The sequence below is a fragment of the Lepisma saccharinum genome, chromosome 16, assembly GCF_977018435.1.
Source record: "Lepisma saccharinum chromosome 16, izLepSacc3.1, whole genome shotgun sequence".
In the NCBI taxonomy this organism is placed as follows: domain Eukaryota; kingdom Metazoa; phylum Arthropoda; class Insecta; order Zygentoma; family Lepismatidae; genus Lepisma; species Lepisma saccharinum.
In genome coordinates, this window is record NC_139244.1 from 2,511,269 (window position 1) to 2,539,172 (window position 27,904).

General features: G+C 38.4%; 1 protein-coding gene across 1 annotated transcript in view; it reads right to left on the reverse strand.

The window, feature by feature from the left end:
* LOC146000193 (xanthine dehydrogenase-like) overlaps positions 1–27,904 on the reverse strand; it is an 86,047-nt gene that overhangs the window by 47,080 nt on the left and 11,063 nt on the right. Inside the window, exons 2-11 of the mRNA XM_083137569.1 lie at positions 16,662–16,719; positions 15,221–15,317; positions 12,390–12,625; positions 10,367–10,668; positions 7,865–8,006; positions 4,943–5,110; positions 3,165–3,241; positions 1,882–1,975; positions 1,529–1,641; positions 391–575 (exon numbers count right to left, since the gene is read on the reverse strand). Coding sequence (XP_082993695.1) covers positions 391–575; positions 1,529–1,641; positions 1,882–1,975; positions 3,165–3,241; positions 4,943–5,110; positions 7,865–8,006; positions 10,367–10,668; positions 12,390–12,625; positions 15,221–15,317; positions 16,662–16,719 — 1,472 coding nt within the window. The remainder of the gene's footprint in view (positions 1–390; positions 576–1,528; positions 1,642–1,881; positions 1,976–3,164; positions 3,242–4,942; positions 5,111–7,864; positions 8,007–10,366; positions 10,669–12,389; positions 12,626–15,220; positions 15,318–16,661; positions 16,720–27,904) is intronic.

Here is a 27,904-nt window from a genome sequence, read left to right on the forward strand (position 1 = left end):
GGGGCTGCGCAGGTTCAATTTCGGGAGCTCCAAAATGTTGGTGTTTATCTAGAATCATGGACAGTTGGGGAGTTTCACTGAAACAATATTATCAGATTCTGGTCTCAAAAGTCAAAAAAGAGTAGCGATTGGACTTAATGCACTGGCCATGCTTCGCTCAGTAATAAGCCAGGCATTGGGCCTCAACAAGCTGTTTGCACCTTGTTTTTTTTAATAATCTGTATTAATTTCATATTATTATAATTAAATAGAGACTACTTGGATTTAGATAATATATAGCATAGAAGAGGAAGGAAGAGTTTATAGAATTCTTATCGAGAAGCCTAGTGGTAAGATACCTATAAAGCCGCTAAGACAAAGACTGAAGAAAAATGTAAAAATGTCACCTACTTTCCAATTAGATTCTTCCTGGTCTCCTTTGCCAACACTGCAGTGGGTGCCATTCCACCAAAGGCCAAAGCAATGTCCTCAATGATGTTTGTGCCTTTCTTCAGTACCAGCCTTATGGCAGAATTCACGATGGCTATGTCATCATCACGCCTCTTAGCTTGCTTGAAGGCATAGAAGTATTCATTCTGAAAGAAGACACAGCATAATGTAGCACATATATATACATATTAATTTTCCTGTCACTACATCTGGTCATGGAATAAACCTTATGTGAAAATTCTTGACATTATTAGACATGTTAGTGTGAAAATACATTACTGGTTTCAAGAAGAATTATGCTGCAGGGGCTACCCTGTAACCAGATAAAATTCAAACTACAGGCAATAAATAATAACAACTATCCTAAAACAATTAATTTCTAATAATATTTGATACTAAGATTCACAAATACCTCCATGTACATCTTTACTCCTACTACTAACAACAACAACAACAACAACAACAACCACCACCACCACCACCACCACCTGTGGCTCTACAGCCCTGGAAGGGAGTTGGCCTATCTCCCGACTGCCAGTCCATCTCCCACAATCCTACCTAGAGGTGTGGAGTTCTTCAACTGGTAATGGGGTGACGTAGGATCAGCACATCAAACCCTCAGCAGTTGTAGGAGATTTCGGAGACCGGATTATGCTACTCACTTATAGCTACCCAATTTCCTCACGATGGTGAGTTGGCACCGGTAACTATTTACACAGGCAGAGATTGAACCCAGGCAGACTCTAACCCATGCCATCCCGCAGTCGGAGCCCAAAGCATAGTGCCTTAGACTGCACAGCCACGGAGGAGGACACATGTTGTTCTTATTGATTTAGTTTATTTTACTTCGCGTTTTGTGCCTCTTGGCTAATTTGCGAAGATGGGGATGAGTGATGAAATTGATGAATAGACATTCACAAACAACCAAGCCCGAGCGGGATTCGAACCCGGGACCATTGGCGTTGCAGCACAATGTGCTAACCACTCGGCCACAGAGTCCGGCGGAGGAGGACACATCTTTACCAAGTATGTGAATTTATGGATTTATTTGAATTAGATTCAACAACGTGCAAAATACATAAGAAATGGATAGACATACCTCTTTTGTATAAGGTATTGTTACACTGACTAAAACTTCTTCTGGCTTAATAACATTTCTTCTGTATCCCGTGAAGAAAGTGTGGTCCATTGTTACAGTTCTCACTCCTCCATCTGAAATTTTAAAAAAATATATTGAAATGGTATTGGATTGCATCTACTTGTAGGACATAAATTTGTACAAATTTGCATACATTTGCAATTTATGCCAGATATGTAGAGTATGAGTTATCATATTGGTAAATTCTATATTAATTTGCCCCTAATATTTAGTCAAGCTAATGAACTGAAACAATAATGCTAATTACTTTGTCTTTTTGTACACCAATTAATCCATTACAAACAACTACTTACCTATACTTCTTACTTCCAACTGACAACCACAAGCCATGAAGATTGGAATTAGATCAGATATCGGACTTCCTGTCATTATGTTTCCTCCCACAGCCTAAAAGACAAGAAACATTTTTGGTAATTTTATTCTGTGATATCTGCAAGCTTTATACACTCTAGGACCATGATAAAATTCAAGTATAATTCCCGGTTTTCAAGGCAAACTTTCCAAAAATTCAAGGGTTCAAGCAGATGTTTTCTCTATTTCAACCCTACGTATTATCACCTCTCACCATCCCAAAAACATGCAAAGGCAAATATACTCCTCACAAAAATTTTGGAATGTTGTTATATCAGGCAATAGGTTATAGGCACTGTGGCATATGTTGGCGAAAACACAAGGATGTCCAGCAGAGACAAATACCATGTGTTGTTGCATTCCAACTTCCAAGTGTGTGCCTATCAACTAATATTCCATGCTTTCCTTGATGTGTATTCAATTGAAAGGTATATATATTTCTTTTAAGGTGCAGAGTTTACATATACAAACACAAGTCACAATGTTACGGAATATAGTAATCTGCGAAAAATTGATAATTGTAAAATAATTTCAAATTTACCTAATTAACAAGATGTTTTATCTCGAAATAATCTTCCGGCTGTCAGATAGATTGTTCTGCAAAGGACAACACAAAGTAAACTAATTGAGAGAATTCGGTTTTATTTTCCACGCAGCTTTCTTTTCTTTTCCTTTCTCGATAAAAATAAAAGTTGAACTGTGAAAATATTGCCTTTGAGCATTAATAAATACGTATGAATGGAATAAAAGTTGCAATTATTCACGTCTATGGTAAAAAATTCAAGCAAAATTCACACATAATTCCCGGAGCCAATAATTCACGCACAATTCCCAGAATTCAAGGAATTCCCGGTGAGTAGCCACCCTGTTTACAAACCTGATTACAAAACTGTAAACAAGATATTGTTTTGATTTTTTTTTAAGTTTAATGACAATGTGTTAAATCTTTCCACTTCCAATTTTTAACCACAAACTACATGCAACAGGAACATTGAATATTCCATAAAATAGACTCATTTTATAGCATTTTCCAGTTAAATAAATTAGCTTTTTCCAGAACAAGTTATGCTTGGATGAAACTTATGAAGGAACACTCATGTTCAGGCTGGGATTCTAACTCAGGAATTTTCAAGACAAGATCAAAAGTTGACCACTTAACATGCTTGGGCACTTAGCCAGAACACATCATGCAAAGACTTTGTCAACAAAACAGCACATTACTTACAGCAACATTTCTTATTTGCTTCCCAGCAAACCAGTGGAGCATTCCAACAATTTCATGGAATACCTTTGTCTTATAATCTGAAATAAATTCAAGAAAATAACTGATAAAATTCGTTCTACTTTCTTGGGGTATAGACTACATAATTTGATAAGAAGTTCTAAGCAGAAAGTGGATATTAATTCTACATTAAGAAAAAGGGGTATAGTTTACTTTAGAAACCATGAAAAGCTAAATGACAGGGATATCTTCACAGCCTGCTGTGGGATGGAAGCTTGAATTTAGGGATGGGCCGATATGAAATTTTGGCAGATACCAATAAAGTACCAATATAAAATTTACCAATAACGATAACATATTCTACCGATCCGATATAAAATTAGAAATGGTCCTTGAAGAACCTGAAAGGTTCATTGATCTCCTTAATAAATGTGTGTTTCAAGGTGACTGCAGTGCAAAAGAAGTTGCATTTTTAGACATTTACTTTTTTATAAAGTAGGGCATGGAGATTATCCATAAAAATTACAACAAAATGGCAGAATTTTGCACTAAATTATCAGATATTTATTGATATATCGGATCGGTAAAATAATCTATAATTTTACCGATATGCCTATATCGGCCGATACCAATAGAGTACCGATTATATCTGTCCCATCGCTATTAGAATGGGTGCTTGTGAAAAAATTTGAAGTACTATAGGAACATGTGACTTACAATAAGTGCCCAAAGCATAAGCACAAAGCACTTTGACTAAAAATTGTCAAAATAATGTTCTGATTAGTGATTGATTGATTGCTTTGCTTTATTTTACTTCGCTTTTTGTGCCACTTTTGGATAATTTGTGAAGATGGGGATGAGTGATATATGGTGAAATTGGTGAATGGACACTCACAAACATGCCCACGCCAGGATTTGACCCCAGGACCCCTGGTGTTGTAAATCAATGTGCTAAACATCCCTCACGGGTGCCTGCTGGTTCTGATTAGTGAAAAGTTAAGTTATAGATGGGAGTGATTTCATGATCTGTAAGATATTTATACAAGTCTAAATACATTTGTTGTTTGATTTATTTTCATCCATTAAATCATATTTGTGCATTACATCTGTGATATCAGATGCATTAGTAAGTGTTACAATATGGAGATATTTTCTGTAATACGAAACATGTACAGTAAAACCTCATTAATCCGGACTAATGGAGGGGATAAGTTGACCGGTTTAACGAAAGTCAGGATTAACTGAAATAACCTAAAAGAACTGTAGAAAGTGCATTAAAATTCTGTTTATAGCAACAAAACAAGTATATTATGGTGTAATTAAAGGGCATAGGTCTAAATACACTATACAGTACAGTACAAAGTCTGCGGGAAACAGAATTTCATCAGTGGTTGACTGCCTTTTCTTTGGGAAGTTCTCTTGTTGACTTCTAGCCACATTTAAAACCTTTCATTCTGCTTTTTTTTTTTTTTGCCTGTCCAGATTAAGCAAAGTCCAGCTTATCGGGTTCCGGCTTAATGAGGCTTTACTGTAATTCATTAATTATTATGAATATTCACTATCACAACTTTTCTTTTAGAAAATTTTAATTTTTACTGTACTTGAAAAGAATAAATGAACTTCTTAAGTTAATAGGAAATCAAGACTTACATCATCCTAAAATAATACCAAAGATTGCATTAATATGATACTACAGATATAAGATATTATGGACACATATTTGTGTTTAGCCAGTAAGCGACAGCTTAAATTACAAAAGTGCAAGTCTAAACATACATTACCTGGCTCGGTTTTTATAATTGACTGTAGCGTTTGGTCAATTTCGTTTAATGTCACTGCTGCACCAAAACACACTCCAGCATCTCTTTTCATAACTGATGTGAGCTCCTCTATGTATGTGGGTTGAATCAATACAGGGTACAAGAAATTTTTGAACTTCACTTCAACACCTAGAAATAAAAAGAATAAATCACATTCATTGCACAAGCTTAATTCCATGATACAAAGTAGCATTAAAAAATATAACACGAAGCAATTATATACCAAAACAGTTGTAGTTACTCAAGATCAAAATATATTATTTCTTAAAAATAATAATTGCATACATTACTTTTAATAACTATTTGTTAAAACACTAAAATAAAACACAAACAGCATGATGAAAAACACTTAGGAGTTCTTCCAAGCTTTCGACTCCTTCACAAAGTCATCTTTACGGCTGGTCAAGGGAAGACAGAGTGGACGCGTTACTTGATGTGTCTGCCGGCAAATGTCGTTGCTGCTAAAAGTGAAAGAAAAGGAAAAAAACGAGAAAAAAGCCAGAAACGACCATCCCACAAACAAAGAAGAAGATCTCCGGCTATGGCTACGGATATCATTTGTACCAAGCCTATCCACCAAACTCATACTCATCCTCGAAAAACAGAATTACAGAATAGCATATAAACCTTGCAAATCCATAGGACAAAACCAAGCAGGCTTCAAAATTATGACAAAGATCCCTTAACAAACTCTGGCATCTACAGCATCAAATTCAAATGCAACCGAAAATACATAGGACAATGTGAAAGACCCATCAAAGATAGATTCGCCGACCACATAGGATACATACGCAGGAAAGAAAGTTCCTCTGGTTTATCCAAACATGTTATAGAAACCGATCACCAACTTCCACAGAATTGAGTTTCCTTCCTTGCACAGGCAAAAGGAAAAATAGAACGGGATGTTAAGGAAGGGGTACGCATGATCAAAAACACAAATAACCTCAATGACAATTTATGTGGAAATCTTTATTCATCTTGGTACAACACAGTAAAACTTAAAAATCCATCTCCCCCACCAACAATCCAAACATACAAAGACTTACCAACAATGCAAGACCGCAACGACATCTGCCGGCAGACACATCGAGTAACGCCAGTGGAACTACAACCGCGTCCACTCAGTCTTCCCTCAACCAGCCCTGAAGATGACTCCGTGAAGGAGTCGAAAGCTCAGAAGAACTCCTAAGTGTTTTTCATCGTGCTGTTTGTGTTTAATTTTGTGTTTTAACAAATATTTTGCCAGCATGTGATGTAAGAAGTTTTCTACTGTCATATTTTAATAACTAGTTGTATGCAAAACACCATAAATGCTTTTGCTCCTCCTTCCTTCCTCCTACCCAAAATGCTGAAATTATGTCATTGTATATGAATATAGCTCAAGATTTGAAGACAAAGGTGTTCCATGAACAATCTGTTGAAGAGACAAAGTCAAAATATAACTGTTTTGCATCTAGTGAAGGGGAGTAATTACCACCAGTGTGAAAGCTCTGATTTCTGCCTTCATCTTTACTAAACTTTCCACTACAATACGACAACAAGAAAGAATGTATACGTTTTTGGCACTTGGATCACTTTAACAAGTAAAAGATTCTGGAGAAGACAGGAAGCTTGTTTATTTTTATTTTACATGAAGTGTTTTATTAATACTCATAAGTATGTATAGTTATAACATGTATCACTCATGTCATTTGATTCAAGACTAATATTGCTACTTGATCCCATCGAGCAGTGATTTATCCACCTACACATGCTAATGTCCTAAACACGCCCTAAAATTTTTCACAGAGGCCTAATTTATAGTAATTTTGGTTCAAAACTTGCCCTTACTTCCCCTAAATACATATATAAACCCCTGCTATCTAGGGCCTGTGCTTCTATTAAATCGTTGTGTGAGAACCAGAGGCACCTAACTCCAATTGGTGAGAGGAAATAATGTTTTCTTAGGAATAAGCCTGACTCTTCAGAGAGTCAGTAAGTTGGAGATATGCGACTCCACCTTACTGCTAAGGATTAGACATGGTCATATGTTGATCAACTCCAAATAGAGTTCTTCGGATGAGATGCGTAGGGGCATGCATATTTACTTTTTGACGAAGAAACAAAATGTCAAAATACACATTGTACTGTTAATTTTTCATGTTTTTGAAAGGTGTGAGATGCATTTTGCTACAATGTTTTGTCACAAACTAATGCAAAATAAACTCTTAAACACGAAATTTAGGATTTATTCACTGACGCGACACCTTCCGAGGTCTGAATTATCACGGAAAATTGATTAATTCTGCTGTTAATCTTCGAGAAGCAAAAATGGACTCGTTTACACAGAAATAAACTTGATACTCTGATAACTACATAAATGTGCTATTAGAAGTGAAATGTTAATTTTGTGTAATAAGTGTATAGAGCGACCACAAGGAAAAAAAACCTTGGACAAAAAGTCTCCATGCAGCTTTCCCTTCCTCCATTCTGCTCGGGCCAGAAGGAAGCATGGTTCACTCTCCCCCTCCCCTTCTTGCGGGAGTACAGTGCACAGGAGCTGCGGGCCTGCACAGCTTTTTTTGCTTGTGGTTACACTATAGTTTTTAAATCAAATTTAAGATGATATTCACAATTTTAAAATCAAAATGTCTTATTATATACCACTTTTCATCAATTTTTCACATTGTAACACCGAAATTTTATTTTATTTACCGCTCTTGAACCCGAAATTGACTGTTTTGTACAGAAATTTTGCTATTTTATTTACCAAAATTATGTGATTCTAGAGATGCGTTAAAACAAAACTGAAACTGCATTTTTGAAATTACGTTCCTCTGGTTCTTATATGATGAAATAATAATAAAAACATATTAGATAAGTAACATTTTTACAAAAACATACCTACTTCAGTGTTACCAACCACTATGCGAGCATTTTGGTGTTTTGCTTTTAAAGCAAGCATCTCCTGCAGTGTTGTTGGTCGATACCATGTGACTCTCTTTCCCTTAATTTCCAGATACTGGTCATCTAAGATGGAGGACAACTGCAATAGAATACACTCAGATAAGAAATAAAACTATTAAGAGAGGAGTCAAGTTACCTCCCGCAGCAGGATCCACCTTTATGGCAGATATTTACCTACGAAGAAACTTTGAGTCAAATATCTGATTAGGCCTACCGCTGCCCCCTGTTTGGGCAACCTTAGAATTCCTCCTGTCTGAAGCATCCAGCAGGGAAACAGGATTTTGTCAAAATAGCCATTTTGTTCTGTGAATGGGGGCTGGGAGATAATTTGGCTCTGTTATATTGAAGAAGCAGTTTATTCCAGCCAGGATTGAAAAAATCCCTAGTCATTATGTCCACTACTTAAATACCTAATGAAATTTTGAATTGTTCCTATTTTCGGTTACCAAACAACAGGAAACACAGCACACGTACACACAAATAAAACTTTATAAGCTCCTCCCATTGCCTATATATGCTTGAACTACATTTTATCACTGACAATGCTGGCAGGAAGCCAACAACACATCAGAACTTCTAAAGTTTTTACTTTGATGTGTTACTCTTGTGTTCCTGTTCTCTGACATGCAAGACGAACATGTTCTGCTGAGCACATGTTTTAGAAGCTATTTGTATGTGAATAATTTTGAATTCTTGGTTGTTAATAATGATAATCAACTTTTGCAACAGATTTTGTTCAGCCACAAGCTGTTTTTACAATAAAAACTTTATGTGAAGATATGCATTTTTAAGTTAAGCAATCTACATGTTCAAATTCATGTCTAATAAAAATAGAATGCATAAATGGTCTACACGTGTAAAATCCTTCTTCTTTCCTGGCACTATAGCCCATCACAGACCCTGCCTCCTTCCGAACCTTTAACCATCCATCTCTATTCACAGTTTTTCTTCTCCAGCTCCTAATTCCCAGCAAACTCAGGCCCTCTTCTACAGAATCAACGCACCTTATATTCGTAAATGTGATCTTTTCACACGGGTTATCTGGCATTCTGTACATATGCCCCAACCACCTTAGCCGTGCTAGTTTGATTTCCTTCACAGTTTCTACATCCTGATAAAGCTGATACAGTTCCTTATTATATATTTTTCTCCATAATCCATTTTCATATACCGACCCATAGATCCTCCTCAGAATCTTCCTTTCAAAGCTTCTGATCATTGGCTCAGCCTTCTTGGTTATTATCCATGATTCACATCCACACATTAAAATAGGTCTTATTAACGTTTTGTATAGTTTAACTTTTGCTTTCCTTCTGATGTACTGAGACTTTATATGTTTTCCGAGATCACAATAACTTCTATTTGCCATACTTATCCTGTGTTTAATCTGTCAGAAAATCTCCCTTCTCCGTTATATATGCGCCAAGATATTTAAATTCCCAAACTCTCTCATAAGAGAGCCAGTTAACTTCAAAAGTTGCAATATTAGTAGGCACTTTAGTTATTTCCATATATTTTGTTTTAGCTGCATTTACTGTGAGCCCCATTTTTTGTGCTGCAATGAGGTTAGCTACAGCTTCACGTAATGCTCTTGTTGTTCTCGCAATTATTACTATATCATCTGCATATGTAATAATTTGTCTATTATTGTTCCACAAGTTTCTATGCCTGCTACCCTGGCAGCCTTTTCTAATGCAACATTTAATAGTATACATGACAAGGCATCCCCTTGATGCAATCCTAGTTTGGTTTCAAATTCTTCTGTCAGCTGGTTTCTTATTTGTACTCTAAAATGTACTTTTCTTAGAGTCTCTTCTACTAAGTTTGTTAGCTTCTTTGGGATGTCAAATTCCCTCACAGCACATGTAAAAGACACTAATGTAAAAATCAGGTTTCCAGTGTGTTATCGATTTCAACTTTAATGTATTTGATTCTGGTAATGAAGTTATCAGTATTCCAATGCAAGTATTCATATTTTGTACATAACCTCTGATTTATTTCTTATATAATGCTTATCTTTACATCTGGCAAAGATTCATTTTAATACTAATATTTATTAAATATTACTACTACTTCCTGAAGTAGTGAAAAAGTGAAAAGAATTTGAATTCTATTGAAACTTTTAGTCCATAACAAAACGTGTCTGTGAAATTATGTTTATAATATATATAAGTTTTGTGCCTGTTTATAACTCCAGACTAGAAAATTTGGCAAAGTCTGTTTCAAGTCCACTTTATGCTCAGATAGGCTAATCAGGACTGAACATTAAATTTAAAGTGTGATCCAAACCATTGTGCATCCACAATGAATTGAACCCAGGACTCCTTGATTACAAAGTGATGGTATTACTACTATGCCATCAGGGACACCCATTGCATTATTAAACAAATTACACTAATTGCGATTCACCATATTATAAGACTAAGAAATCCAGCTCACCTGGAGATCGGGTGGAAATATTGGCTCCTGTGATGAGTCATATGGCTGGAAATCACTAGGTTCAAACAACGGTGATTCATCTACATCCATGCCCTTGCAGCAACCGTTTACTGGAGAATCACCTTTTTTGCAGCATCCGTTCATTTTATTTCCACTATTTTGACAACATCCATTCATCGCGGACCCACCAATTTTGCAGCAGCCATTAGTCTGTGCACTGACATGACTCTGAGCCCACTCCTCAGTAAAAGTTCGAAAGCCTTCTATAATGGGTCTGTATCCTGTGCATCGACACAGGTTACCTAAAAAAATAAGACTTGTATAAGACCAAATTATTATAAAGTTATCCCAATCTGTTAAAATTATCATCTTAGGGAGCTTTCAGACCGAAGCGACAAGTGCGTGTCACACACATGTTGAGTGTCACTTTGTTGCTTGACACCTGTCATTTGTTGCCTACCGCTTGACACTTTGGTCAGAAAACTCCTTTAAAATCAAGTAATGTGAGAATAGATTTGGGGATCACAATCAGGGTATGTACCAAAAGGACAAATCAAAAATTCTTGACTTTTTCATGACTATTTCTTGACCTATTTTTAGTTTTACTTAACCTTTATTTATTCGACCCCTACTTTGGTAAAGTTCAAAATTAGCAATTATGAAAATAAATATGTATTTAATGGAAAACCCCTACTAAAATACCAGTTAAGATTAAAACTAAAGCTGTATTAACAAGAGAATTAGACTTGCTTTATATATTAATGTATCCTGGACTGCATTTGGCAGACTAGCAAGGCTCTGGCATCTGGACTCACAGCCAGTATAATCTTATGTGGGGCTCGTGTTGTCGTCCGTATATGTTTGTGATTGTCCCTTCATCCATCTTATCTTACCACCATTCATCCTCATCTTCACAATTAGCCAAAAGGAGCAGAAATAAACTAATCAATCAGTCATTATGATAGCAAAAATTCTTGACCACAAGTATAATTTATTGGCTTCTTACTAACTTCTTGATCTACCTGTTGATTTCCTTACTTTTTCTTGCCTTTCATGACTACTTTTGACTGGTAGACATCCTGACAATTCAAAGTTTCATCTTACACAAAAGCTCTTACAGAAATCTCACCAATGTTATCTCAAATATTTCAGCAAATATCACATGCAATTTTTCATGGGAAGTTTAGGAAAAAGAGTGGGCCTATTGATAACAACGAAAGTAGTCAAGGAAGGATGGGAACAGGAATTTTCCATGAAGGAGACTTATTTGCATAGCTTTCACAACATTAATTTTTGTGCTTCTTGAACATGTCTGGAGCTCTATAAATTTGCTTGTTTTGGCCAAAAAACACACAGGAACTTCCATTGTTATCACATGTAGCGTCTACTATGAAAGAATCCAGCATTATTTTATTTATCCTGTATATATCAGTGGTGATGTCATTGGGGGACAGAGGAGTAGGTGCCTCTCCCTTTCAAACAAGAAATCTTCATAATTAAACAATCTTTTATCCCAACATATTTAGGGGTTTAATAAATATTACTGCCTCACTGCACACCATCATAATATTCTTACCCCATTCACTTATATGTTCTGTTGGCATTACTGGCATGTACGTAAAAGTTAAAAAAATTAAAGTGCTCCCCTGTGCTTTGCACCATGCCATGAAGGCATATAGGGGGTGTGAAGTTAGGGACCCACACTTTCTAGATCACGGCCGAAAGTGGGGGTGATGTAATGAGCACCATGCCCCTGGCTGCCTTTACCTCCCAGAGTTTCCTCCAGGTACCCACTTTATATGATGCTGGGTGAGCACCGGAGCCACCTGAACAGGTGGAAAAAATCTCAGTTCGATCCCCCCAGGCCTCTCGTATGGTAGTCAGGCATCCTAACGACTGAGCTACCGTGGCTCAGTATGTACGTGTGTTTCGGTATTGTTATTTTTGATAATTGACAGTAACAAAGAGGACATCTGTAATAATCTAGTCCCTACCTTGATGAAATATAAATCATTAAACATACCTTGGAAAGCAATTTCCATATCACCCATCGTGGGTGTGGGAGCATTCCTCAGCAGCGTGTACATGGACATCACGATGCCTGGGGTGCAGAAACCACACTGAGATCCGTGAGCTTTGGCAATCCTCTCTTGTACTGGATGCAGCCGTGTCCTTGTACTGCCGATCCCTTCGACTGTTGTTACGGCCAATCCATGCATGGAACATACAGGTGCTAGGCAAGCGTTCACCGACAAATGACTTCATGTAATTTAAGGAAATGTTTGCTTTTCAGGAATTCAACATGTAACACACTGTTTTCTTCACAATAACAATGTTACCCAAGGAAAAGAGCTAAATAGCACCTAAAAGAGAGAGCTAAAATCACTTTGAAAGAGCTAGACCAGCAAAAATTTAGAAGGGAGGTAGCGTGGCAGCTGAGGGTACACAAAAATTCTTACACATTCAAAAGCTAATGTAGAATAATGAATACATAACAATGACGCTCGTATACATTGATAGTCAACATTTTTTTCTAATAATGAGAGTGCTGGGGCAACTTTTCTGAGGTGGTGACCAGCGTCCTCCCCACTTTAGTGTTGCAATGATTTTCTACCTCCCCAATTTGCTTCTAAATCAGAGAACCTAGGTTTGAATGTCTTTCAAGGGAGTTTTTAGGCTGAAGTTACACTTGGAAATTAACCTACAGTAATAAATTCAATCTTTCGTGCTGAAATGACATGGCAAGGTGTATATGTCAATTGCTGCTTATGTGTCAGTTGGACTGGAACTTTTTCTCAACAGCATGGATTATGTCATCTCAGTCTCATGGTTGCAAATGTACAGTGAATGCTTTTATCTTTTACAGACGAAAGAGTCTCTTTTCACTTTGGTGTGAAATCCCCATTGTTACTTGCTCTGTCTATGTGTTGTATAAATAGAATACATATCAATATACCAGGTGGTTATAATTAAAGTGATGGTGTTCAGAGTGGTACAGCACGGGCTGTAATGAGAGTAGCAGTCTGAAACTTCGTATATATGCTAATAAAGCAATGCGCTCGCGAATTATGCAAAAAAAAAAAAAAAAAAAAATAGTTCCAATTCTCGCCACCAGGGTAAAAAATGGCGCTATAAGCAGTCAAAACGTGGAATTTTCCGTAACTCTGACGTCAAAGTCGGTGACATTGCCTAACCATTGTGTGAGCTCCATGGTTGTGGTTGGTGACGCTTGTTGCTTTTTCCTTTAGTAATGTTCATGTAATTCGAATAATGAAATTGTAGCAATATTTTATTACAAAGAGTATTGTTTTCTGCGATTTATAGTGTTTTTCCTGTAACTATACCAAGTTTTGACTGCTTACAGCGCCATTTTTTACCCTGGTGGCGAGAATTGGAACTTTTTTTTTTTTTTGCATAATTCGCGAGCGCATTGCTTTATTAGCATATCTACGAAGTTTCAGACTGCTACTCTCATTACAGCCCGTGCTGTACCACTCTGAACACCATCACTTTAATTATAACCACCTGGTATATTGCACTGAGTGTTTACAATTGTAATGTACTGTTCTCCATTATGTATTGTAATGCATTGACCTGTTCAACATCATTGTACATTGATCATATGAATGGGACAAATCTAATCTAATCTTGTCATGTTGGTCTGAAAGCTTCATAAGGCAACTCAAGGTATTAACAGACTGAAGCATTGATACTTGTTAGTCTTCTATTCTGTTCACATATGCAATTCAATGCAGTTAAATTCTCATAAAAATACTGTGTCCAAGAGCCCTGTACAAACTATATCCACACTGCCCTTACATTTGTGAAAAGTGAAAATATAGAGCACTTCCATTTCTAGGGTTTTATCATTAAACATAGAAAGAAACTGCAGAGAACATCAAGAAAAGCATCTTCACTTGATAAAACGTTTTGCTCATTGTTTTGGCACTATGAGCACTTGAAAAAATGAACTTGAACATGTTTGTATGCAGCCATGCACAAGAGATTCATTCTTGCTACCGATATTTATTTTCCCTGTCAGATAACACAACATGAGGGAAATGAGATCATGTTAGCAAAGAAAGCGACGGGATGAAACCTAAGATCAATATAATCATCTGTTAGTTGTAAGATGACAGACAAGAGGCACATGCAGTATGACTTTCAGGGTATAATAAACATAACAGTACATAAGTACATGACATTCATATTTACAGATGGAAATTAATATATAGATCTACAGTTGTCTTTCACAGACTTGTGCCAAGGTTGAGGTGCAGTGTGTAAAGCATGAATTGCTAGAAGATCATAAATTGTTATCAGTTGTAAATACGTTACATCTCAACTTGGCATGCAGGAAAAGCCATAAAACTTATGCAACCTAGAAACTCAACTGAGTGGTCCTGGGCATACCCAATGTTTCATTGAACCAAACCTAGAAAACTCTGGAATATTACGCAAGTGTAGGATATTTGTAAAAGCATAAAAGATCCAAGTTCGCAACAGTAGATAAATCAGGACTGTATTTTCCACCTACTATGAAATCTGAATATACTTCCGCACAAACCAGATTAAAACAGCATACCAATAGTATGAATATAGCAATAGAAATGATTTTCTTATACTTTCCTACAGTAGCAGTTCCACTTCAATAATACATCTTCACCATTAGGTTGAAATACTGACAATGATGATCGGACATTCACATGCAGAAAGTCATTGACATTTTTAATGTAACATGATTACTGATAACACAAATACTTTCACATAACCTTATACTCTGAATAAAGCACAATTTAAAATGCACTCACAAAGTAGAACAAAGATATCATATGATTAACCAGTAAAGGATACATGACCTTGTTTTTTCGCCTGTCGAACTTGGACACCATGACAGTGCATGCCCCGCAGCCTCCTTCTGCACATCCCAGCTTTGTGCCACATAGTCGTACTGGAAGATTGTTAAGGAACTTTGCACAACTTATCTATGAATAATAAAACTATTTGCTAAATGTTAATCGTAAGAAACAGGTAAAGCACCAAGTTTATGAATGTTCTAAACCTGCATTTGCTAAAGTCCTGTGCAAAAGACTGACACATTGAAAGAAAAACAAAATGACCATTACCATACCCAAAAACTCAAGTTTTTAGAACTTACTGTATTAAATATGACCAACATGCCCACGAGGACATTTATGAAGAATCCTGATACAACAAAGAAATTGAAAGGTTTAAAGGAATGAGCAGATTAAGGCAAAGAGTGACAGTTTCTTACCAGGTGTGCTTTTATCTCAATAACGTTGGAATGGGCACTGCTAAGAAAAAGGTGAACAAAAGAGTAGGAATTTCTCTCCATGTTGCAGCTAGAAGCATGTTTTAAAGTTGATTATTAAGTTAGATATGATGATTGAAAAATATGATGAATAAGAAGTAATTCTTGAAGCTTTCCTGGTGGCGAAGTGTGGAAGAAGTTTTCTCAGGATATCAGCCAGGTGATTTCCGGATAGGCTTTCGAGAGCTAATGTCACTCTCATCTTCAGGGATTGTAGTGCAAAGATATGTCAGGGTAAAGTTATATGTATTTGGTGTAGGAGGGGTTGATAATCAACTGGGAGCGTGGATGTCATAGAAACGCCACCTGATTGGCCCGCCACCTACGCCAGACCCCTCCCATACCAAATACATATAACCTTACCCTGACATATCTCTGCACTACAATCCCTGAAGATGACAGTGACGTTAGATCTTGAAAGCTCTGAAGCCTATCCGGAAATCACCTGGCTGATATCCCAAGAAAACCTCTTCATGATGTATAAAAATTTTCAGAATCCCACGTATTGGTTATGGTGACAAAAATATGCAATACCTTCAACTTCAAGTTACTGTTAATCAAATAGAAGTTTCGACTTTTCCAGGTGCTAATCAAATCTTTAACCTGTCCTCCTTTTGTTCATATGTTTTTCTGTGCGATCCGAAGTTTGACATTCCCAAGAGAACTAGTAAAATAATACTCCCATAAGCATAATGCTAAGTCCTTACAACCATCCAGCGCACAAACCTCTCTTTCTCCATCTCACCGTGGGGAAAGTGGGGGAGGAGCAGTTTCGGGTCCTCACATCTGGCTGGACATAAACTGTTCCTCTTGCCCTTAATAGGAAAAACTGATATCAGCTTCCAATGAAAATGTTCCCCTGCAAATTGAGTATAGTTCTTATTCTTCACACTTCAGTACTTGATTCTTTCTAGATAAAAAAAATAATAATTACCTACCATGTTGAAATTGATCAAAGGATACATTTATTTCTCAAGTAATAGAGCAAAGTCCACTCTGGATCCACATTTTCATCCACCACCTGAAACGAAAGATTGAAAAAAATTGTACTTTAAAAAATACTGTCATATATTAAAAACCTGTGGCACAACAGCCTGTGAGGGCATGGACATACAACCAACTGCCAGTCTCACTCCCACCTGTCGAGGTGGTACATCATTCAACCAGTTAAGAGGTGATGTGTGGTTAGCACGACAGACCCTCAGTCGTTGCTGTACGTTTCCATGACCAGGTTACACTACTCACTCGTAGCCATAGGCGCCGACTCCATGGGGCTTGGGGGGGCTCGAGCCCCCCCCCATGTTAACGATGTGGGGGCAGAGCCCCCCTAATAATTTGCTTAAGAGGATCTAATGTATTACTTTGCTTCTCTTGTAAAGTTTACTCTGAATTGTGCCACATGAATTTAACTTTAAATACACATTTGAAATGTTCTAGACCATCAACGCTGGGGGGGGGGGGGGGGTGAGACTGCTAAACCATCAACTTTGGGAGCGGGCTATGACCAGAGACAGCAAAACACATGAGGGAGATTATCTAAGTGTCTCCCTCCGATTTCCATGAAACTTGGTTTTGCATACATGGGCCCAATGGAAGAAATACGCTCCGTTACCCTGCTCTGGTCCGTCTATTGTTATGCCCATGCCTATCGGGGAACAACGGTGTCTATGAATTCAGCATCTCTCTACAATTGCACTGCGTTTGGTACCGACAATCCTACAGTTCTGTGCTGTGTGTGTTCCAATTATATGAGCATGTTCTTCCTATGCCAGATTTACGTGGTTTCGGGGTCAGATCCCCACTTAAATTTTTCCTCATCTTGACATTTGGGGGGGGGGGGGGGTTGCCTCCTCAAACAGTTTTTTAGTCGAAACAAAAAAACACGTATTTCTTCCTTTGGCCCCCTCTATACACCTGCGAAGTTTCATGGAAATCTGAGGGGGACACTTAGATAACCTCCCTTGTAAGTATATATGAGTATTGTTAACATCAGGGCCGGATTAAGGTGGGTGCTATTGATGCTGCAGCATTAGGCCCATTTCTGAAATAGGCTCAGATGAAAACAGACGAGAATTTTTCGAAAGTTGAACAGTTTTCTTTTGCTATATTAACCTGAAAATAAATCTTGGAATGAAATTTGGAGCCCCAATTTCGGACGCCCAGACACAGCGTTACTTATTATACAGTTACTACTATTCTTTGCGCTGTGACGTAACTATAACGTCGTTGTGTTTATTGTTCACCGAAGATTTCAAGTTAATGCTATCAATTTTACGTTAAACAGTTTACATAGTAATTTAGCTGCATTTTTTGCAATACCTTGGTGATTATTGCCACTTTATTATTGTTTCGGTAAGTGCGACGTAGTAAATTTTCACCTTGAAAGTTAGTTGTATACAGAAAAAATCGACGGTATGCAGCATCAGGCCCAATTTCGTCTTAATCCGGCCCTGGTTAACATTTTTACTAAAGAGTTTCAAAAGAAGATGTGCATGAACTAGGGGAGTGGATGGGACGTTCGGGCTACAAATGGCTCTCACATGACATTCAGAACGAGATCGTTGATATGTTAGGGAGATCTGTTTTGCGCTCCGTGGTAGCAGATATTAAAAGTCGGGAATGTGAACAATTGACATTCTGCATTCGAACTGTGGATGAAAATTTTGATATTTTTGAGGAATTCATGAGCTTTTACGAGATTCCGAACACCGAGGCCAAAACTTAAGAAGGGAGGGAGTCATTCATTAATTTATTTCAGTGATCAGAGCCCCTCCAATAATTTTGACAAGTCGGCGCCCCTGCTCGTAGCTCCCCAATTTCCTCATGATGGTGGGTGGCCACCAGTCCCATATGCAGGCCAATATCTCAGGCGAAAGTTGTTACGCTTCCCCCAGGAGATTTGAACCTAGGCATGTCCCGTAGCCAGAGCCCAAAGCAGGATGCCTTAGACAACATGGCCACAATGCAAGTAAGTCATATATTAATTCAATGAAAAAAAACTATTTTAACTTTCAATACAATATTTTTCTAGCTATCACCAGGAAAGATTACCACTTTAGTGACAGAACATGTTCAGTGTTTTCAGCTATTTCTCTGCCCGTCATTCATCATCCACAAGGCTACAATTAACCCATACAGATACAAATATGACTATCATAAAATATTAAAAATATAATATACCTGTGGTGGTTGGAAAACGCAAAACACACAGATGTTTCGTGGGGGTGATGTGGGCAGCTGGAAAGGAACAAGTAATCAAGCAGCAGGAGTATATTTTTTATTATTTTGTGATATGGAGAAAGTGGTGACATGGATAATTGTGAACCTTGAATCAAATGCTTATGAGAATACCATATTTCATATACTAGACGGAAATTTCTTTTAAAAGATGAGCTTGCAAGACTGAGCTACTTCTCTTCAGGAGAAACAGGACAGGGTACTGGCGGATATGACATTCTCTCACTCCTTCTGGACTATCTTCCCCAGATTTCTAAATTAATTCCCAATCAAGGTAAGAAAATTTCATTCACCTTGAGAAAAATTGTAATGCCGTTATTAGTTTAATACTCCTCAAGAATTTTCAGTGCTAATACTTAATTTTGTCCTCCTCTGTGCTGTGCGGTGTAAGCCACTGTGCTTTGGACTGACTGCGGGACGGCATGGGTTTGAGTCTGACTGGGTTCAGTCTCTGGGTGTTTGGCCTGTGTATAAGACTGGTGGAAACCAACATTGTGAGGAAATTGGGGAGCTACGTGTGAGTAGCGTAACCCAGTCTGGGAAATCTCCTATAACAACTGAGGGTTCGACGTGCTGACACCACGTCATGCCATTACCGGTTGAAGATCTCCACACCTCTAGGCAGGATTGTGGAATGGAGACTGGCAGTCGGGAGATAGGCCAGGGCTGTAGAGCCATGGGTTATGTTATGCTAATACCTAATTTTAAGGTGGGTGTTCTTTGTGTGTGTCCTTTCATCAATTTTATCATATCATCTTCACCATTAACCAAATGTGGCAGAAAGCGAGGCTGAGTAACAAAAATTATATCAAATCATTGACTGATTGTTTGATTTGGTTAATTTTACTTCGATTTCCTGCTACTTTTGGCTAATCGCAAAGATTATACGATAAAATTGATGAACAGGGACACACACAGAAAACACCCATGACCACGCCGGGATTCGAACCCGGGATATCTGGCTTAGTAGTCAAATCAAATCTATTTTGATTTTCGAAAGGGGGGGAGTTAAATTTACTTTTTTTAGTTGTTATTTTTCAATTTTGCAATCTCTTCCGGCCTTTGACATTCTTTTTTTTTTTTTTAGGAATACTGGGCCCAAAAAGAGGGGTTGACCCCCATCAACCCCCTTGGACACGCCACTGATTGCTTCCCCAAGTGTCGACGTCACCGCACGTCACTGATTCACAGATGCCATGTTCATGAGCCGACTTGTAAACAAAGAGTAGGAAAATAAGTATGTGTGCATTACATTTTCAGAACAGACCCTTTCTTTATTACTCAATCAGTGAGAGACTGTTAATTTATTCTAACTGAAATCATTCGTTTCTTTTTAACTGGCGGCTCTTTATTATTGAACAGAGGTGGGTGAAAGTTTAGTGGATTTTCAAATGGGGTAGTTAATACTCAGGCGCGTCGCCTGATAATGTTCGCATGAGCACGTGAACACTCATGTAAATGTTTTAAATTACTAACTTATTAAATGCACACACACACACACATATTTATTCGAAAAATATCCTTCTTTGATGTTCGAGTATACGCACACAATTTGCTCGGACGCGACGTCTTTCACGTTTGATAACTTTTTTATAGATAGTTGGTAACACTGACTCCTACGGTGTTCCGCGGATTGCGTTGAACACAATTGCTGTGCGTGTTGCATCAAACTGGCAGCTAAGGGGCTGTTGGCCACTATACCCCGAAAATGTTCACTGGGCGGTACGAACACATCGTGGTGCGAGCCCTGTTACAAGCGGCAATACTTCTTGCATTCGGCACCAGAGCGCAGCATATACAAGACATGTCTAGGGGGAGTCGAGACGGTCTGCACTACATAGTTGCATAATGTAGAATTTAATTTTAATTATTTCTCTTGATATCGTTATTAAGTGCATTGTGCGTCGGTGTGACTTGACCCACAGTGAGAATTTTATTTTCTGTGAAATATCTGGAGCTCAACTATAGGCCTCGGCCGGTCATCCTTCAGGAGCGAGTTCGTGTGCAAGTGTATCTATTGCAAGCAAGACTACTTCCTGATTTACCCGAATATGTAGCTAAACAACACACACTAAACATGCACTTTCTTTAGCCACTTATTCGGGGAAATCAGTAAGTAGTCTTATTTGCAATAGATACATTTAAAACATATATAAATATATCTAAAAGAGAATTGTTATTCTTTTTTCATCGGACAGTTCTTGTAATTGATCAATTCACTCGAATGCATGGACGGGCAAAGGACACATCCTGGACGTTTGTTACCATCTGCTTCTGGAACGATTCGTTTCGTGTAATGCATAAGATCAAGGATGGTAAATATGTTTGATTGATTGATTTGGTATTTTACGTCCACTTTATGCACAGTAAGACTAATCGGGACTGGCCCTACAGTTTTAAGTGGGATCCGAATCACTATGTGCCTCCACCGGGTATCGAACCCGGGACATGGCGACGACGATGAACAGATGTTACTATACACTTTAAATCAGTGGTTCCGAAAGTGTGTGCCGCAGCACCCAGGGGCTCCGTGATTGACTTACAGGGGCGCTGCGAAATGTTCCAATATTTTCACTGAATTGTTAGTCAATGCTATGAATGTTTCAAATATGTGCTTATTTAGTACATTTTTACATAGGAAATGTCTCTGAATTTGAAATACGTGTTTAATTTTTAGCTTAAGGCATGCAATCTTACAAATACCTGAGCGTTGCAAGTGTTAGAGAGGGCTACATTCTGGGCGCCACGGAAAAATCTTGAAACACTAAGGGCGCCGTGAAGCAAAGAAGTTTGGGAATGGGAACCCTTGCTTTAAATGGTCGAAAATCAATCTCTCTGATCCATGGTGAAATGATGCTAGGAGGAAAAATACGAAACACAACGGAAGAAGGAATATGAGCAATATCACATTGACTGACAAGACACTTCAATCATAAGCATCGCAACCGAGATATTGTGGGCGGGTGGCATTCTGTATAATGCCCAAATATCTTACATACACATAATACACTTTTTCTGGACTCTTGGGAGAACGCGTCCCGCTAATGATGAACGTGCGAAGTATGGTAGTCTTGCGTCGTACATACCTGAGATTGTATGTTATACTAATTAGTTTGCACTAGCCATTACTAATTGTAAATTACGTAATTAAAAGGGTGTTAATTGGATTTAAAATATCATATTACTTCAATATAGCGTGATTTTTGGGGGAAATTGTTGAAAATAAGTTGAACTGTTATTCTTACTTTTTCAATTGAAGATGAAGTTACAAGGGAGAGGAGTAAATCTCCATTGAGTATAAAAATTTATTGTGAACACCCGTATGTGGACCGCACGCGACGCCACTGGTTATACTGTTTTCAGTAGTCAGTCCTCATATTGCCATCTATTCTAGCCTTTGACGTTCTTTTTTTTTAGGAATACTGGGCAAAAGGAGAGTATAACCCCCACCAACCCCCCGTCCCCTGAGGACGCCACTGAATGGGTCGATTTTTTTATTACTGAATGGAGTTGGGTGAAATTTTAGTGTATTGTTGATTAATTTGGTTTATTTTATTTCACTTTTTGCAACTTTTGACTAATCGCGGAGATCAGAATGAGTGATGATATGATCGGACACTCACAAAGCCCACCCATGCCCAGGCTGGGATTCGAACCTAGAGCCATTGGCGTCGTGTTAACCACTCCGCCACAGAGGTCGGCGTTTGAGTGCATTGTTCTTACATTTTCGTATTATGAGACGGAACTTTCATTTTTTATTAGTGTCAATTCCAACTCAATACTTTCAATTTCCGAAATTTTTATATTATTTTTTCCCTAAAAATCCTTTTCTCAGGCTTTCTTCTACTACAATGTGGAGAGGGGGTGACATGTCGTCGAAGAGTTGTCCTTCAAACTATTTGCGTAGTTATGGCCGCTGCTATAGAGCAACCACAAACAAAAAAACTTCGGCCAAAAGTCTTCGCGCATCTTCCCCTCCATCCGATCCGTTCCGCTCGGCCCACGGCGAAGCCTGTTCCACTGTACCCCTCCCCTCCACGCGCGAGTACGATGCACAGGACATTCGGTTCCGCACAATATTTCTCCGCTGGAAACGCCAAGGTCATGTCTATAAGTCTATTCAATGTCGTACCACTAGAGGCATGCATATTTCGTTTTTGACGAAAAAACGAAATTTGAAAAAACACATTGTAGTGTTAATTTTTCATGTTTTTGAAAGGTGTGAGATGCATTTTGTGACCATGTTTTGTCACGAAATAATGCGAAATGAACTGCAAAAAGCGAAATTAACTCCAACACGAAATTCAGGGTTTATTCACCGACGCGACACCTTCTGAGGTCTGAATTATCCTGAGAGTTATGCAATTCCCGGAAAATTGTTTAATTCTGCTGCTAATATTGGAGAAGCAAAAATGGACTCCTTTACACAGAAATAAACTTAATACTCTTATAACTACATAAATGTGCTATTAGAAGTGAAATGTTAATTCTGTGGAATAAGTGTAGTTTTTAAATCAAATTTAGGATTATATTCACAATTTTAAAACCAAAATGTCTTTTTATATACCACTTTTCATCCAATTTTTCACCGCTATAACACCGATATTTCATTTTATTTACCGCTTTTGAACCCGAAATTGACTCCGTTTTTGTACCGAAATTTTGCTTTTTTATTTACCAAAAATATGTGCCTCTACGTACCACAGACCTCACGACTACAAAAGACAATTTATGCTATCCCCTCATTAATTTGTATTCTTTCTGTAATTAAATGTAACATTACGTCCTACAGTATAGGATGTTATTGTATTTAATTTTCTTGTTGATATTGCTTTTGTAAATTGTCAGTTTATATAGTGTTAATAACTTTGATAATACTGCTAACAACACTATAAATAGGGACGTGAAGTTTTCGTTTTAACGATGACACCAAAAAGTTGAGGAAAGCAAAATAGTGTTTAAAATGTATTTGTGTAAGTAAACGAGGCAAGATTTCGGTGTTTCGGAATCGCCAAATAACGCGAATTATGACATTTTTCAGAATAACGCCGAGTTTTACATTTTAAACCGAAAAACGCCGCGAAATATGCAATATTAACTATGGATAACACTTCTTCTGTTAAAAAAGAACTACCTGAAGTGAAGCGCTATTCTGTCATTTGTAATTGTCAAGCTTAATTTATTGTTTCGCGCAGATATACTGACAGTGTTCGCTCGGAGAGGGGGGGGGGGGTCTTCCTCGAACGGAAATATCGTAGGAACGGGAAAATTTTCAATGAGAAGCACCTGTTGTGTTTCGGAGTGGGGAGGGGGAGGGCGCGTGCGTGCGTGCGTGTGTGTGTGTGTGTGTGCGTGTGCGTGTGCGTGTGCGTGTGTGTGTGTGTGTGGTGTACACAAAACGGTCGCAGAGGGATTTTTTGGCATTTTTATGGAAATATGATTTGTATGATTGTGTTAAAAAATTTGGGTGTTATCATTCAATAAACATTTCATATTTAGTGTCTCATGAGATGAAATAGTTTTCCAAATGCACAAAGGCAAGCCATAGTTCTTTTGGTCATTAAAACTAAAATTCGTCTCAATTTTCCAGAACCAACACAATGTGAAAATCTTAAAAACAGTAAAAATGCATGTAAAAATAACACATTTTAAATTAATAACACCGAATTTTGCCCTAAACCACGAAAAATAACATCGAATTTCAGTAAAAAATAACATCGAAATTTAGGGGGAAATAAAACTAAAACTTCACGTCCCTAACTATAAATGATAAACCTGGATGAAAATACTTCGGAGACCGCACTACTTAGATTAAGAAATACAAGAAAAGCAACAATTTTAATTTTTTGTTTCTCTCTCTCCATGTTTGAAGTAATACCTGAATTGTCACGTTTAAAGGTAAGCGCCGATTGTTGCTAGAAAGAGGAAAAAGTATCAGACTTTCGCACGGAGCTTACTCGATACTTCGAAAATAAAAAGCGCGTTTCATGTCACACGATTTGTATTTTTCATCTTAAAAACAAGAGCGTTGCATTTGCATTTCAATGCCAGGCCCATAGCCAGAATTTTATTTCGGGGTGGGGAGGGACTCATCCCTTATCGGCAGCCGCCATCTAAAGTGAATAAAATTGGTGGTAGAAGCTCTGAAGATTAATTTCTTCGTATATTACAGCTTATTATACAAGATGTTTAATCCTGCTAAAGAAGTAATAATTACCACTATACACTATCTAAATTATATATTTGTGGGATTTAGGGGAGGCTGCCCCCGAGCACTCACTCTGGCTACGTGCCTGTGCTAAATTCCGCCCGGCTAAAGAATGGACTTGAGGAAACCCAGACTTTCCGCCTCCAGCTGAAGGGGAGAAAAGCGGTGTTGCTACCGGTTGATGCACGCCTGATTTTTTTCCAGTCGAACACACCTCTTCCTGTCAACAAGCCCCCTTCGCTCGTATTTCAGGGAAAGGCATGGAATCAGAGACCTATTCGCTTGCTGCGCTGCGGCAACTACAGAGCATTCCCTGACATTCGCTACGAGACTCGGCGGCAAGCAGCCCGGCGTTAGCGCTTGTCTTTCCAGGTGAACGGGTCCGCGACAGTCGCACGCAACAGTCGGTTTTTTTTCGCTCTCCCTGCCTTCGCTCTCTTTCCCTTTCTGTTGACGTTGCAGACTGACGCCAGTATAATCCTCCCTCGGAAGTTGTGTTGTGTCGTGTCCGTGTGTTGAAGATTGTGGCTTAATATGTCACCACAAAAGTTTATATTACAACAAATGATTTATCTTGTCGAGTGTTACTTCGGAAAGAGTAAAGCAACGAAATTTCCTGGTGTTCCCGTTCCACATAGGACCACTATATTAAACCTCGTAAAAAAGTTTAGAGTAACAAGGTCAGTTCTGAATAAAAGTGAAAAGAAAATGGGGAAATCTAAAAAATAAAGTATACAAAGACAATCCGCACACCATCCGTGAGTTAAAAGTGAGTATTGTACGAGAAATCGGGAGAATTACAGTAGACGAACTTGCACGTGTAAATGCCAATTTCCTTCGGAGATGCCAGGAATGTGTTGCAGCAGAGGGACATCATTTTCAACACCTTCTGTAGTCAAGGTTAGTATAGAATATGAAAACTGTAATTTTAATAGCCGACTCTAGCGACTGTCGCGGACCCGTTCACCGGGAAAGACAAGCGCTGATGCCGGGCCGCTTGCCGCCGAGTCTCGTAGCGAATGTCAGGGAATGCTCTGTATTAGGCACCGCTATGCTTGGCCTTGTTGAGGGTGGGGTGCCGTCGGTTTCGAAAATGACTCGACACAAAAAAAAAAAGGCAACGCGTCACCACTGCAACTGGACAAAGCCGATTGGTTCAGCGGTTCATGTGACCCTCTTTGGCTTTCGACAGAAAATATAAAAATAGAATTTCCAAGTCCATTCACTGGCCGGAACAACTGTAGAAATAGCTTACACTCGGAAGAAGTTTAACTTGATGACATCAGAGGAACCCTGCCGTGGTTGTAAACATGAGGGCTGAAAAAAGGCCTCGGGGGGGGGGGGGGGGAGTAGAGGTCGACGGACCTTTCTGCCGAGATCAGCTGAACGCTACCGAACGGTAGAGATTCGCACAGTTTTGCGATGAGCTGGCCCACCTGACAGCATTGCATTCAATAGGAAGCATAGCGGAACTGTTAGGCACGGGAGGTAGAACTGGGCTCTCGTTTCGATGCTCTAAACGTAGCGATTCTCTTGCGTATTTCTCTCTCTTTCATGGTGTCACTTGACCAATTTCTCAAATATGCGAATATTCTGACTTATTTTTTCAATTCTCTAAAATATTTCAAATGAAATATTATTATTTTGCTTTATCATCGCACGGTGCTATATGCAGGGGGATCTTTACCGTAATGGGGCAAGTGACCATATTCTTATCAACTGAAATTTCGGTTTCCTTAATTAGTTTTAAAGAAAATAACCCAAATTCTTAGTTTATCAGTATTAATTCTAAAACCAAAAATCTCAATATTCAAGAGCAAGAGATAAACGAAATGGCAACAGTGTGTGCAATATTCTTCTGATAAAAAGTGTTTACTTCCAGGCGTGATTCTTTGTTCCACCGCAGAGATAATGGCAACTGATAACTATTAACCTAGTTACGAAATGTTGCGGATTTATTTAACGTAAAGGAGCTTTCCTAAGTGTCTTCTTGTCAACCAGTTATGGCGAAGAACGTTGTACATGCCTCTGGACAAAGTGCTCGTAAGGTTGACAAAAGGATTCGAGTGCGTTGTTCATTTAGGATGTCGTGCGCTTGTAATCAGGCCAGATAAGAAAGCTTGCGCATTAGGCGTTTCAAGCAGGAAACAGATAACGATACGCTTTTTTATTAGGAATATAATTGCAATATCGTAGATTACTTCAAAATTCATTAAGTTCTATTTATTATCAGGTTTCTCATTAACGTTTTAGTTTTATTTCCTCGTTCGAATCATACAGATCAATAAAATAATTGCTCGTCTTGCTCTTAAAAATAAGTTGCCGAATGATTTCGTGCGTGGTGGTGGTTGTTGTTGTTGTTGATTTGGTGTTTTAAGTCCACTTTATGCACAGTAAGGTTAATTGGGACTGGACCTACAGTTTAAAGTGGGATCCGAACTAGTACGTGCATCACCGGGAATCGAACCCGGGACCCCTTGATTACAAGGAGGCGACGCTACCACTGCGCAATAGGGAAGGCCCGGCTCCGTGGTTGAATGGCCAGCGTAACGTGCTACAAAGTCAGATGCTCCGGGTTCGAACACTGGCGAAGGCATGGATTTTATCATTGTGCTCATCCTATCACGATCTCATTAGTTCATTCATCCTCATCGTCGCGATCAAGGTGCCAAGTTGGGAGTATTATGGAAAACTGAAGAGGGAGAATAATTGATAACAGAATAAATAAACGATTTAAACATCTACTTCAAATGGTTTATCT